The sequence below is a fragment of the Bos indicus x Bos taurus genome, chromosome 13 (genome assembly GCF_003369695.1).
Source record: "Bos indicus x Bos taurus breed Angus x Brahman F1 hybrid chromosome 13, Bos_hybrid_MaternalHap_v2.0, whole genome shotgun sequence".
NCBI classification, from domain to species: Eukaryota; Metazoa; Chordata; class Mammalia; order Artiodactyla; family Bovidae; genus Bos; species Bos indicus x Bos taurus.
Genome location: NC_040088.1, coordinates 13,742,741 through 13,757,794, shown reverse-complemented (window position 1 = coordinate 13,757,794; position 15,054 = coordinate 13,742,741). Strand labels below are relative to the sequence as shown.

Sequence of the window (15,054 nt, the reverse complement as noted above, 5' to 3'; positions counted from 1 at the left end):
TTAAGTGACTTTCCCCCAAGGTTATACAGTCACCAGTAGAACAAGGATTTGAATCAGATCTTCTCCACTCTATTGAACCAGTCTGCCTCCTTCAGGGATTGTTTCCAACATGCTGTGCTTGTCTGTGATGTCTCTGATTGTCGTTAGGGTTTAAGCGTGATCTTTTGTTTTAACAGCATCATTCTTGAACTTTTTTTTTCTTTTTTTTTGGCCGTGCTGAGCGACTTGTGAGATCTTAGTTTCCCAACCAGGGATCAAACCCAGGTCCTTGGCAGGGGAAGTGTGAAGTCCTAACCACTGGACTGCTGGGGAATTCCCATTCTTGAACATATTTAACAAAGTGTTTTATAGGCTTGGCTTCCTTTTTCATGTAATTGTATATGTGTCTGGTTTCCCTGTGAGGAGTGAACTCTTCATCTTATACCTCATTTGATGCTGTTCTAGCTACTTGGGGCTGGTTCTGTACCTGGTTCCCGAACCTGCAGTTTCGTTGTTATCCTAGGATTAGGCCACCTTTCAGGTACTTTATAACAGTTGTATCAAATTTTGCTGAATTTATTTGATACTGAAGTTTCTTATTCCTATGTGTTTTGTTTCTCTTCTAAGCAGAGGATTAGGACTGTAAAGCTACAAGCAGTAGGAGTGTTTCTGTATCTTTTTTAAGAAACTGCTTTTGGGATACATGGCTTTAGGCAAATTAAATATAACTCTGGGATTTTAATTCTTATATATATGGATAAGAATCAACTCTAGCATTTCCTAGCTGGCAGGAAGTATATCTCACTTAGTTTATCTCACTTAGTTTTGCTCAAACATGAGATCAGTTTTTCAATAACAATAATAATGACAATAATAGGTTGTCTACTTTCATGGCTCATCTGCCAAGAATGCCCTTTGTCTGTTCTCAACCATGCTAACTCCCTCTTAGCCTTTAGTAAGACTTAGCTCAAACACTGCCTCCTCTGTGTGTGCTTAGTTGCTTAGTTGCATTCAACTGATTGCCACCCCATGGAGTGTACCCACCAGGTTTCTTTGTCCGTGGAATTTTCTAGGCAAGAATGCTGGAGTGGGTTGCTATTTCCTTCCCCAGGGGATCTTCCCAACCCAGGGGTTGAACCTGCACCTCCTGCTTCAGCAGGCAGGTCTTTACCACTGAGCAACCTGGGAAGTTCTTCCTCCTCCAGAAAGTCTATGTTAAATACCTCTCTGCCCTCTTGGGTCCTAAGCTTTTTATTTCTCTTATCTAGTGGAATCATTTCTCCTCAGTATATAACTTTTCACTTGGAAACAAAGGAGGCAGGTACCCCAGATTCATTATTTTTACTCTTAATACTATTTTTCAAAATGCCCATAATCTTATTGCCATACTACTCTTTCTGAGAAATAACAGCAGGGCAGAAAAGTTGAAAATTCTGCCGTCATGTAAGAGCCAGAGGTAATGGCACATGTCTCATGTACAGACATTTAGGAAAATGTCTATTGCCTTTTTAAATGTAGGAACATCATGATGCAATATAAACACTGTTGCTTTAAGGTCATTTGACATTTGAGATTTGGGGATGAAGGAAAGGAATTTTAATCCATTCCAGCAAGTCTAAAATTAAAAATTTCTTCTCTACTGACCTAATTTGCTCTGCCTTCATGTATACATCAGAGATCAGATCAGTCGCTCAGTCGTGTCCGACTCTTTGCGACCCCATGAATCGCAGCACGCCAGGCCTCCCTGTCCATCACCAACTCCCGGAGTTCACTCACACTCACGTCCATCGAGTCAGTGATGCCATCCAGCCATCTCATCCTCTGTCGTCCCCTTCTCCTCCTGCCCCCAATCCCTCCCAGCATCAGAGTCTTTTCCAATAAGTCAACTCTTCGCATGAGGTGGCCAAAGTACTGGAGTTTCAGCTTTCGCATCATTCCTTCCAAAGAAATCCCAGGGCTGATCTCCTTCAGAATGGGCTGGTTGGATCTCCTTGCAGTCCAAGGGACTCTCAAGAGTCTTCTCCAACACCACAGTTCAAAAGCATCAATTCTTCAGTGCTCAGCCTTCTTCACAGTCCAACTCTCACATCCATACATGACCACAGGAAAAACCATAGCCTTGACTAGACAAACCTTTGTTGGCAAAGTAATGTCTCTGCTTTTGAATATGCTGTCTAGGTTGGTCATAACTTTCCTTCCAAGGAGTAAGCGTTTTTTAATTTCATGGCTGCAGTCACCATCTATAGTGATTTTGGAGCCCAGAAAAATAAAGTCTGACACTGTTTCCACTGTTTCCCCATCTATTTCCCATGAAGTGGTGGGACCGGATGCCATGATCTTCGTTTTCTGAATGTTGAGCTTTAAGCCAACTTTTTCACTCTCCACTTTCACTTTCATCAAGAGGCTTTTGAGTTCCTCTTCACTTTCTGCCATAAGGGTGGTGTCATCTGCATATCTGAGGTTATTGATATTTCTCCCGGCAATCTTGATTCCAGCTTGTGCTTCTTCCAGTCTAGCGTTTCTCATGAGTACTCTGCATATAAATTAAATCAACAGGGTGACAATATACAGCCTTGACGAACTCCTTTTCCTATTTGGAACCAGTCTGTTGTTCCATGTCCAGTTCTAACTGTTGCTTCCTGACCTGCATACAAATTTCTCAAGAGGCAGGTCAGGTGGTCTGGTATTCCCATCTCTTGAAGAATTTTCCACAGTTGATTGTGATCCACACAGTCAAAGGCTTTGGCATAGTCAATAAAGCAGAAATAGACGTTTTTCTGGAACTCTCTTGCCTTTTCAGTGATCCAGCGGATGTTGACAATTTGATCTCTGGTTCCTCTGCCTTTTCTAAAACCAGCTTTAACATCAGGAAGTTCACAGTTCACATATTGCTGAAGCCTGGCTTGGAGAATTTTGAGCATTACTTTACTAGCGTGTGAGATGAGTGCAATTGTGCGGTAGTTTGAGCATTCTTTGGCGTTGCCTTTCTTTGGGATTGGAATGAAAACTGACCTTTTCCAGTCCTGTGGCCACTGCTGAGTTTTCCAAATTTGCTGGCATATTGAGTGCAGCACTTTAACAGCATCATCTTTCAGGATTTGGAATAGCTCAACTGGAATTCTATCACCTCCACTAGCTTTGTTTGTAGTGATGCTTTCTAAGGCCCACTTGACTTCACATTCCAGGATGTTTGGCTCTAGGTGAGTGATCACACCATCGTTCAAAGTGTATCTTCAGGCTACATTCCTAGATATGGCTTGCTGGGTCAAAAGATGTATGCGTGCATGCGAAGTCACTTCAGGCATGTCTGACTCTTTGTGATCCTATACAGGACTGTAGCCTGCCAGGCTCCTCTGTCCATGGGATTCTCCAGGCAAGAATACTGGAGTGGGTTGCCGTCTTCCTCCAGAGGATCTTTCCCACCCAGGGATTGAACCCACGCCTCTTATGTCTCCTGCACTGGGAGGCGGCTTCTTTACCACTGGCACCACCTGGGAAGCCCAGGGTCAAAAGTTAGTATGTATTAATAAGTTAGTTCTGCTGAGTGTTTCCAGATTCCCCCTCTATGGGGGTTATATGAACCGTATGCACTTTTTCAGAGATGTTAAGAAGCAAAAATGTGTATTAGATTTGGTAAAATCAGTACTGCTCAGAGTTGCGAAAAGTGGAGATAATACATAAACGTACTACCTTGTGCACAGTGCACCCTTAGAAAGAGATAACTATTGGTCTTGTGTGAAGTGGGAATTTTTCTTATTATAAGAGTAGTGAGAAAATCAAACGAGACAGTTTGAGAACTCTAGCAGGTAGTAGTGCCCCTGTTCTCTTGTCTGCTTTTGGCTGTGTTGGGTTCCTATCTGGATTATCTTCCTGGATTGTAAACCCCTTGAGGGCAGAGTGTCTTGATGAGTCTAGAGGAGGATGCTTTGGATTTAAGAATACATTTAAAATGGTTGTAAACTGAATTAACGCTCAGAGTCTAATTCTGAATCTAGTAGTAGAAGGTTGTTGGTTTTTTGCTGTTTGATTTTGCACTTATCCATCAAGTCATTTTGTAGAGATCAGTTCAGTTCAATTCAGTCGCTCAGTCGTGTCTGACTCTTTGCAACCCCATGTACTGCAGCACGCCAGGCTTCCCTGTCCATCACCAACTCCCGGAGATGACTAAAACTCATGTCCATTGAGTCGGTGATGCCATCCAACCATCTCATCCTCTGTCATCCCCTTCTCCTCCCACCTTCAGTCTTTCCCAGCATCAGGGTCTTTTCCAGTGAGTCAGTTCTTCACATCAGGTGGCCAAAGTATCGGAGTTTCAGCTTCAGCATCAATCCTTCCAGTGAATATTGAGGACTGATTTCCTGTAGGATGGATTGGTTGGATCTCCTTGCTGTCCAAGGGACTCTCAAGAGTCTCCTCCAACACCACAGTTCAAAAGCATCAATTCTTTGGTGCTCAGCTTTCTTTATAGTCCAGCTCTCACATCCATACATGACTACTGGAAGAACCATAGCTTTGACTAGACGGACCTTTGTTGGCAAAGCGATGTCTCTGCTTTTTCATTTACTTATTTTTCTTTTTTTTATATTTCTTTTTTTTTTACTTTACAATATTGTATTGGGTTTGCTTTTTAATATGCTCTCTAGGTTGGTCATAACTTTCCTTCCAAGGAGTAAGCAACTTTTAATTTCATGGCTGCAGTCACCATCTGCAGTCATTTTGGAGCCCCCCCCAAAAAAGTCTATCACTGTTTCCATTGTTTCCCCATCTATTTGCCATGAAGTGATGGGACCAGATGCCATGGTCTTAGTTTTCTGAATATTGAGTTTTAAGCCAACTTTTTCACTCTCCTCTTTCACTTTCATCAAGAGGCTCTTTAGTTCTTCTTCACTGTCTGCCATAAGTGTGGTGTCATCTGCATATCTGAGGTTATTGATATTTCTCCCAGCAATCTTGATTCCATTTGTGCTTCATCCAGCCCAGTATTTTGCATGATGTACTCTGCATATAAGTTAAATAAGCAGGGTGACAATATACAGCCTTGACATACTCCTTTCTCGATTTGGAAGGAGTCTGTTGTTCCATGTCCAGTTCTACCTGTTGCTTCTTGACCTGCATACAGATTTCTCAGGAGGCAGGTCAGGTGGTCTGGTATTCCCATCTGTTTAAGAATTTTCCACAGTTTGTTGTGATCCACACTGTCAAAGGCTTTGGCATAGTCAATAAAGCAGAAGTAGATGTTTTTTTTTTAAATTTTATTTTATTTTTAAACTTTACATAATTACGTAATTGTATTAGTTTTGCCAAATATCAAAATGATTTTTTCTGGAACACTCTTGCTTTTTCAATGATCCAATGGATGTTGGGAATTTGATCTCTGGTTCCTCTGCCTTTTCTGAATCCATCTTACACATCTGGAAGTTTGTAGTGATACCTAGCAACTGTTCTTGCAACTGGGGAAGACACAGATACTTAACCTCTTTTGTCATTTGGAAGTCTCTTTACCTCAGAACATTGTTGACCTTAGGAATGCCTTAGATAACTGTAACAAAAGATGTTGATTCCTGTTCTCTCGCTCTGTTCATTTACATATCTATCCTTTAAGTTAGAGTGAAAGGAATTAGTTGTTAATGTTTTCTTATTCTCAAGGATTTCGGTGGTCTTCCTCCTGTGTCTTCATCTTAAATATTTTGAATTCTAGGATTTGAAACATTTGTTATCAGGAGGGTGAATGAGGTTTTCTGATGATTTAATATGCAATGGCTTGTGTCTTTCATTTCTATTCTGTTAGTCAAAATCAAGACAAGTCTTGTTGCGTTTAGCAGGTGCATAAAGTGGCAAAATCCTTTCTACAAAACATTTTCAATAATATCTGTTCTTAGATGAACTCCAGTTAAGGGAAAGAGTATGTACTAAAAGGAATCTTTAAATCCATTAGTATGCTGTCTACAAATATTTTCGCCATGGGGGACGTACATCATTGTGCTCTTATTGGCTTCAGTTTTTACTTACTGGCTTCTCTACTGTCCATCATTTTTAAATATCCCACTGTTAACCTTAAATACAATAGGACTTGAGTTAGTTTCATCATTTCTTCAGTCTTTTTGTTTTCCTCATTTTTGTTGTGCGCAGATTTCCTGTGTCGTCTTCTAAGGCACCTTGTTCTAGCCACCTTGACTTAGAGTCTTTGAATCTTCTTCAACCCTTCTGCATTTATTGATCACACATCCCATGAGTTCCTAGAACTGGATTCTACTTCCATTTTTTCAACATGCTTTTACATTTTTTTCTCAGTCTCTTTGCTATCACTTTTTTTTCTAGATTGCTTCAAAAACACTAGCTAGTTATTTTGCTCTTACTTTTACCTTCTACCCACACTGCCCTTCAATTAATCTTCCTTAAGTATGGCTTTCATTTAGTTCCTTTTCTGCTTGAAGTGGCTCCTTGTCATCCTGAGAGTAGGACACCCTGACTCTTGGGTAAATTTTATCAAGCTTTATCTCTTACTGCTCCTTAACACAAATCCTCTCTTGGACTAGGCTAGTCTTCTTGCCGTACCCTTATATAATAAGAAAAAAATAGGGGATTGGAAGGGACAAAGCTTACAAATAAGTGTTTAACTTTTTATTCTGAAGTTTCAAATCTATTTAAGTAGAGTAATAATAATGAACTCCCATGTGTCTTATCTGCCTCTTCAATAACTATTAATATCAAGCTCTTGCCAGTCTTGTTTTATCTATCCCCATATCTCCCCATTTTGCGGGGAGTGGGGTGACAATATTTTAAAGCTAATTGCAGACGTCATTCACCTGGAAGTACGTCCGTATGCATCTATGAAAGCTATCCGTCAGTTTACCTCGTGCAGATCTGCTCTGTGATGGAGTCCCTTTCTGTTGGTTATTTAGCTTGTTTACACACTTTTGTTGTTCAGGAGATCAACTCATTCCATTCTGCCCCCCTGTCATTTCTCCTCAGAAGGTCCAGCCTCCCCCGTAGAACTATACTACAGCTATTAGGATATGTAAAGTCATTGACATGTATTTTGGTACCCGTCACAGCACACACAGCACAGTTTGAACATACAGTAGACATGTGATGACTTTTAAATAGGGACACTTGGGGTTCAGATCTTTGACCTAGGTCTTACTTGCACTGGTGGAATTTTCAGCTACAACTTTTAAGTTTCTTACCAGACATTTTGGTTTTATGTTTTTAGATTAGCAATAGCTTTGAAAGAATTGGGGATTTGGCTTTAAAAATCAACTTTGAAGTTCTGCACACTTAAAACAATAATGTTTTTTGCAGACTGGTTATCTAAAACCTACCTGGAATTATTTTCAATTTGTCTTTTACTTAGTTTTCTTTTTCTTTAAAGCTTTTTAGTGAGTTAATAATACTCCTTTTTCCTTGTGTACACCAGTATTTGTCAAAATAGTTTTAAAGCCTGGTAATTTTTTTAACTTCTATTTTTTATTATGAAAATGACTCATCTTGGGGAAAAAATTGGAAAACAAAGGCAAAGCATACACACAAAAACTCAAGTTACTCATAAATTTATCACCCAGACTACTTTTAACAGTTGGTGTCTTCTAGTCTTTTTCAGACATGTTTATGTGTTTGTATACACAGAATAAAATTTTTTTTAATTATGTTGCTGCCATAGCCTTGGGCCGTAATAGCAGATGCTCATGTTCTGTTTGTTTGTTAAATCTGGCCTGTAAACAGAGGGTTGTAGTGCTAGTGGCATGGTTTGTCAGTTATTATGATTTTAACTGTAAGTACTTGTTGAGGGCAGAAGAAATCAGGGTATTAATTATTATCAGGTAAACAGGGGCTAACAGCTTTGTATCAGATTGACAGCATTTTAAAATTTTGGACTTGAGATTTTCAGAAGTTGACGGGTTCTCTATGCTATGTGAAAGATTGGGTTCTGATACCACATGATTTTATTTTCCCATCTCGGTGAGATGAGAATTTCTTATAGCTAGGGGAATGGTCATGCAAATTCTGTTTCTCTAGGGCCTGGCACAGAATAGATACTTAATGGGTTATGCCAAATGTGATTTATTTTTGCTTTGAGCAAGGAGTAGTGTGGAACACACGCATTGTCTGTACATTATTGTTAGTTGTCTGTTGTTATTAAACATGTTATCTCAAAATTTAGCACCTTAAATAACAAACATTTGTTTTCTCACACAGTTTGTGTGAACCAGGAATCCAGGAAGAGCTTAGCTGGGTGGTTTTAGCTCTGAGTCTGAGTTGGCAGTCATCTGAAGGCTTAACTGAGACTAGAGGACCCACTTCCAAGGTGGTTCATTCACATAACTAGTAGCAGGAAGTTTCACTTTCTCACCAGATAGGCCTCTCCATAGGGCTGCTCGAGTGTCCTAACAGTGTGGCAACTGTCTTCGCCCAGGGCAAGGAGAAAGATCCAATGCCTTTGATGGCCTGCCCACTGACATTTCCACTTTGTCCTGTTTTTAGGGCTGAGTCACTACATCTAGCCCATACTTAAGGAGAAGGAAATTAGGCCACAACTTGAAAGGAGGAGTATCAAAGAATCTGTTGGACATATTTTAAAACTACCACATGCATTGAATACATAAACTTCCAATTGATTCACAGTCAATGTTAAGGTGACCTGACTCCAGTGAGCTGCATTTTTAATATGCCCTTGGGTTAATTCTGATACGCTAAAATTTGAGAGTTACTAACCTCAAAAAGTAGAAAGAGATACCATGTTCATGGATCAAAGGACACAATGTTTTGATGTCACATCTCTGCAAATTGTCCTATGGACACAAACTCCCAGATAGCTTTTATTTTTTTTCTTTAGGAAATCAAACAACTAAATCTAAAATTTATATGGAAATACAGAAGATAGAATAGCCAAAACAATTTTGAAAAGGTACAAAGTTAAAGTACTTAAATTAGCTGATCTCAAAATTACTATTGAAAAAAAGCTCTACTCTGAAGCTTTAGGAGTTAATATACTCTGTGTTGGGGTCTAGTAACAGATCTACAATTTTGTGGACACTTCATTTCCAGTGAAGAGGCCCAAGGCAGTTCAGTGGGGAAAAGGCAGTCTTTATTATTATTTTTTTAATTTTATTTTATTTTTAAACTTTACAATATTGTATTAGTTTTGCCAAACATCGAAATGAATCCGCCACAGGTATACCCGTGCTCCCCATCCTGAACCCTCCTCCCTCCTCCCTCCCCATACCCTCCCTCTGGGTCTTCCCAGTGTACCAGCCCCAAGCATCCAGTATCGTGCATCAAACCTGGACTGGCGACTCATTTCATACATGATATTATACATGTTTCAATGCCATTCTCCCAAATCTCCCCACCCTCTCCCTCTCCCACAGAGTCCATAAGACTGATCTATACATCAGTGTCTCTATTTCTGTCTCATACACAGGGTTATTGTTACCATCTTTCTAAATTCCATATATATGAGTTAGTATACTGTATTGGTGTTTTTCTTTCTGGCTTACTTCACTCTGTATAGTAGGCTCCAGTTTCATCCATCTCATTAGAACTGATTCAAATGTATTCTTTTTAATGGCTGAGTAATACTCCATTGTATATATGTACCACAGCTTTCTTATCCATTCATGTGCTGATGGGTATCTAGGTTGCTTCCATGTCCTGGCTATTATAAACAGTGCTGCAATGAACATTGGGGTACACGTGTCTCTTTCCCTTCTGGTTTCCTCAGTGTGTATGCCCAACAGTGGGATTACTGGATCATAAGGCAGTTCTATTTCCAGTTTTTTAAGGAATCTCCACACTGTTCTCCATAGTGGCTGTACTAGTTTGCATTCCCACCAACAGTGTAAGAGGGTTCCCTTTTCTCCACACCCTCTCCAGCATTTATTTCTTGTAGACTTTTGGATCGCAGCCATTCTGACTGGCGTGAAATGGTACCTCATAGTGGTTTTGATTTGCATTTCTCTGATAATGAGTGATGTTGAGCATCTTTTCATGTGTTTGTTAGCCATCTGTACGTCTTCTTTGGAGAAATGTCTATTTAGTTCTTTGGCCCATTTTTTGATTGGGTCATTTATTTTTCTGGAATTGAGCTGTAGGAGTTGCTTGTATATTTTTGAGATTAGTTGTTTGTCAGTTGCTTCATTTGCTATTATTTTCTCCCATTCTGAAGGCTGCCTTTTCACCTTGCTAATAGTTTCCTTTGTGGTGCAGAAGCTTTTCAGTTTAATTAGGTCCCATTTGTTTATTTTTGCTTTTATTTCCAATATTCTGGGAGGTGGGTCATAGAGGATCCTGCTGTGATGTATGTCGGAGAGTGTTTTGCCTATGTTCTCCTCTAGGAGTTTTATAGTTTCTGGTCTTACGTTGAGATCTTTAATCCATTTTGAGTTTATTTTTGTGTATGGTGTTAGAAAGTGTTCTAGAATGAAACTAGAACACTTGTAAAAGAATGAAAAAGGCAGTCTTTAAAAGAAAACAACAACAAAAAAAATGGTGCTGTACATATTATAGATTTTTAAAATGTTCCCTGCCTCTTACCTCTGTATAAAGCTCCTAGAAGAAAGAATATTCACAATACTCATGTCTAACCAAAAAATTGTAATGCATGATATATAAAGAACTTGTGGTGGTGGTCGTGTAGTTGATAAATTGTGTCCAACTCTTTTGCAACCCCACGGACTGTAGCCCACCAGGCACTTCTGTCCATGGTATTTCCCAGGCAAGAACTGGAGTGGATTGCCATTTCCTTTTCCAGGGGATTTTCCTGACCCAGGGATGAAACCCTCATCTCTTGCATTGCAGGGGGATTCTTTACCGCTGAGCCACCAGGGATTCAAATAAAGAACACAGTAATAAGGCAAACAAGTTTTTTTAAGTGGAGGAAAGACTTAAAGAGATACTTTACCAAAGAAGATACGAGTGGCCAATCTGCATATGAAAAGATGCCCATCATTTTAATCAGTAAACTGGATTAAAACCACAGTGAGATACCACTACATACCTGCTAGAATAGCTAAAAGTAGACTGATTTTATTAGATGTTGGTGAGAATTTGTAGCAGTTGGAACTCTAATCCATTGTTGGTGGGGCTGTATAATGGTATAATCACTTTGCAGTACAGTTTGGCAGTTTCCTGTAAAGTAAAACATACACTTACAGGTGACCCTGTAACTTTATCATTAAGTATATACCCAAGAGAAATTAAAACATGTCTACACAAGGACTTTTATATGAAAGTTCATAGCAGATTTATTCATAAAAAAGCCAGTGCCTGAAAATAGCTCAAATGTCCATCAGCAGATGAATGGATAAATAAATTGCAGTGTATCCCAACAATGGATTACCATTCCAGTAAAATCTAACCAACTACTGATATATCCAACATGGTTGAATGACAAAAATATGTTAAGGGAAAGAAATCAGACCCAAAAGAGAATATCCTATAGTTCCATTTATGTGAAACTAGAAATATAGACAAATCTAATCAATTGTGCTAGCGGATCAGTGGTTGCTTCAGGCTGGAGGTAAAAATTCAGATTGCGCTAGGAATGGGCACAAGGGAGACTTCCAGGGATGATGGAAATGTTCTAAATTTTGATTGTGGTAGGGATTATGTCTGTGCATATGTCTGCTGGACTTACTACTCTATCTTTGAAATGTATCTTACTATGTAGAAATCATACTTCATTAAAGTTGATTTAAAAACGCGTATCTCTTACGGTTTGCATTTTCCACAAGGTACATAGATAACCATCTGATCTTGAGAGGTGGTGTTCAGGATTTATCCTTTGAATCATTTATGGCTTAGTCTTCCTGGTACCAGGTCTAAGGAGAAGAACGCCAAACTGTTACCTTCTTTTACAGCAGAATTGGCTCCCCCTTCTCTTCCTGCTTATTTGTAACATATCTTGGTTTTAGAGGTAGGGTGATGGGATGCCTTGTCTGGGCTGGTTTGTCAAGTCTTTTTCTCCAGTGGAATATGCTATTACAGATAGCTACCATGCCATTTAAGTCCTGTCATTGTGCTTCTTGACCAGCTCATCAAGGTAGATGGGCAGGAGATAGCTCATGACTTCTCTTAACTGACTCATCTCTTATGGTTGCAGATTCTCATAAACACAAAGATAAGCATAAAGATCGAGAACACCGGCACAAAGAGCACAAGAAGGACAAGGAGAAAGACCGAGAAAAGTCCAAGCACAGCAACAGGTAAGGGTTGAACCGTCAGGTCCCTCATCATTCAGGTAGGCTTGGCTTACTTGGAATAGGCCTTAATTTGAACCACAGGTAAATACATGGATAGCAAATTCATCAGACTTTGATTCCAGAGTTGTTAAGAGGATGGCCTTGATAATTCAGGCTTTACTGGGGATGCCATTGTTCATTCAGATTAGAATGTCCAAAGCAAGTATGGTAAATTGTTACCACAGAATGGCATTTCATCAAGTGTCCAGAGAACTTGCCTTGATAAAAGGTGACTGGATTGGAAACCTGATAGATATAGATTGACATTTTTCTCCTTTCTGTACTTTAAAGGGTTTAAGTTTAAAAATTCTTAACTTAGGCTTCCATGGTCTATTAGTCCCTTAAATCATATACAAAAGGTTTGGTATATGAGATATTCCTGAAGAGAACATTCCTAGCTTTCATCAGTTTACCAGAGTGGTTCAGTTCTCACAAAAGCCAGTGACCACCAGTGTAAATGAAACTCAGAGGTGTTGCCCTCTGGGATCCAAGAAGGATCAGAAAGATGTTTTCTTGTTTGTTTTGCCTCCTTTTTTTGGTGTAGGTGGCAGGTGGTTAAGCCCAAAGACAGGGCATCTTTGGGTATAAGACTACTTATTGAAAATGAAGACTTAAACTTCCATTTTGAGTTAAAGGCAGTTGTTGAGGGAAAGCCATATGATATTCCCATAATGGCCTAAATTTTGTGGGAGGGAACTTAAAACGCAAGTGCCTTCAACCTAGAGTCTCTTAGAACTACTTCATTAGGTTGGCTTATTGTCTATAGACAAGATATTTTTAACATAAATATATACTCAAAAGTTTTTGTCCAGTGTGTACAAAAATCTACAAGTAAATAAAAATGAGACAGATAATTCAGCAGAAAAATTCATAAGAGGATGGAGCAAGCTCTTCACAAAAGAAGATATCCAAATGGCCAGTGAAAACACTAGGTGCTCAACAGTACTCATCGGGGAGTACTCGCTTTGGCAGCACATACACTAAAATTGGAATGATACAGAGAAGATTAGCATGGCCCCCGTACAAGGTTGACACGCAAATTTGTGAAGCGTTCCATATTTTTATGCCGTATCAACCCAAATATTAACTGATAGCATTTCTACTAAAATTTCAAAATAGGTTCACAAGAATACATGCTGTTGTAAAAACACAAGACCAGTTTAAGAATTTAAGATAGAATAAAATGTACCAATGTATCAAAATGAAAAAAAAATTCACCAGGAAAATACAACCTCAATTTAATACCTACACATTGTAGTAATAACTAATTATTAAAATAATGCTAATACCAAGACCTTCAAATGATGTGGAGCAATCCCATTTCTGATGGGACTATAAACTGTTGAAGCATTTCGGGAAAACTACTTAGCTATGTCTTCTAAAATTACCTTATGTATATCCTGTAACTTAAGAATTCCATCCCCAAGTATATTCGCAACAGAAATGTGTGTATATGGGTATCAAAGGGCAGGTAAAAAGCTATTTAGAGCTGCATTGTTTTTAATAACCCCAAAGTAAAAATCTCCCAAATGCCCGAGAGTAGTAAAATGGATAAAGTGTGGTGTATTCGGGTACTATATATAAATAAATATGAAAGGAGTACACATAGGTGGATTCCACAAACCTGTGTTGCTTGAAGGAAACTAGTCAAAAAGATACATAATGTATGCTTCAATTTGTTTGAAATTCAGAAACAAAAATTAATCAAGACCTTTAGAATCCAGGATCATGGTGATCTTTGGTAAGGAGCGAAAGGTAGCAGTTGTAAAATGATGTGAGGGGAACTTCTGGTGTGGTATCAGTGGTATTTTTCTTGACTTTTCGTGGTAATCACATTGTAGCCTTATTTTGTGATAAGTCTTTGAACTCTGCATTCTGTATATATGCTACTTTTATTTTTAAAAATTATTAAAAATGGGGCTTATGGAAAAGGCACGATAAAGTGAATTCTGTCTTTTTGTAATCATTAAAAATTTTTAAATGAAAATTTTAAGGGAGGACGTCTTTATGAATCATTAAAATAAACAGATTAATTTTCTGTAGTGAGGCTGTTTCTTCAGGAATCATCTACCACTCCTGTGGTCTTTCCCCACAATTTTCGCATTTCTTACCACTTAATTATCTAGTTTCCATTAGTCCAGTAAATTTAGTCTTAGGTACTAATAGTTGAATTCAGTTCACATGCATGTTTTCTTCAGTTTGTAGTCACCTACCTTAAATATTAATATCTATGTAGATTTGAGAGCAAAGATTATTGCCGAGAATAAAGACGTTCATTTCATAATGATAAAAAAGGGGACTAATTAATCAAGAGGGCATAACAGTTTCAAAGCTTCCCTGGTGGCTCAGTGGTAAAGAATCTTCCTGCCAGTGCAAGAGAGGCAGGTTCAGTCCTTGAGTCAGGAAGATCCTTTGGAGTAGGAAATGGCAACCCACTCCATTATTATTGTCTGGAAAATTCCATGAACAGAGGAGCCTGGCGGACTAAAGTCCATGGGTTCGCAAAGAGTTGGTCACCACTGAACAGGAGCAAAGAGTATGAACAGTTACAAATGTTAATATAATCAGTTACAACTGATAACAGAGTCTCAAAATAGATGAAGTGAAAACTGTTAGAATTGCAAAGAGAAATAATATTTATACTTAGATTTTACTACCTCTTTCTCAATCGATGGGAGAATCATTAAGGATATGGAAGACTTTAAACGTCATCAATGAACCTGATTTAATTGATATTTATAGAATATTACACTCAGCAGTAAAATACACGTGGAGCATTTGCCAAGATGCTCCATATTCTGGGCTGAGGCCTTTTTGAAACCAGCTTCCCCTGGCT

At 38.8% G+C, this 15,054-nt stretch overlaps 1 protein-coding gene and 1 non-coding gene across 2 annotated transcripts in view; both read left to right on the top strand.

Moving 5' to 3' along the window:
- TOP1 (DNA topoisomerase I) overlaps positions 1–15,054 on the top strand; it is a 95,621-nt gene that overhangs the window by 24,956 nt on the left and 55,611 nt on the right. The window contains exon 3 of the mRNA XM_027558542.1: positions 12,080–12,182. Coding sequence (XP_027414343.1) covers positions 12,080–12,182 — 103 coding nt within the window. The remainder of the gene's footprint in view (positions 1–12,079; positions 12,183–15,054) is intronic.
- LOC113903768 lies at positions 13,175–13,281 on the top strand. Its single transcript, XR_003514305.1, has one exon. It is a non-coding gene; the product is annotated as a U6 spliceosomal RNA (small nuclear RNA).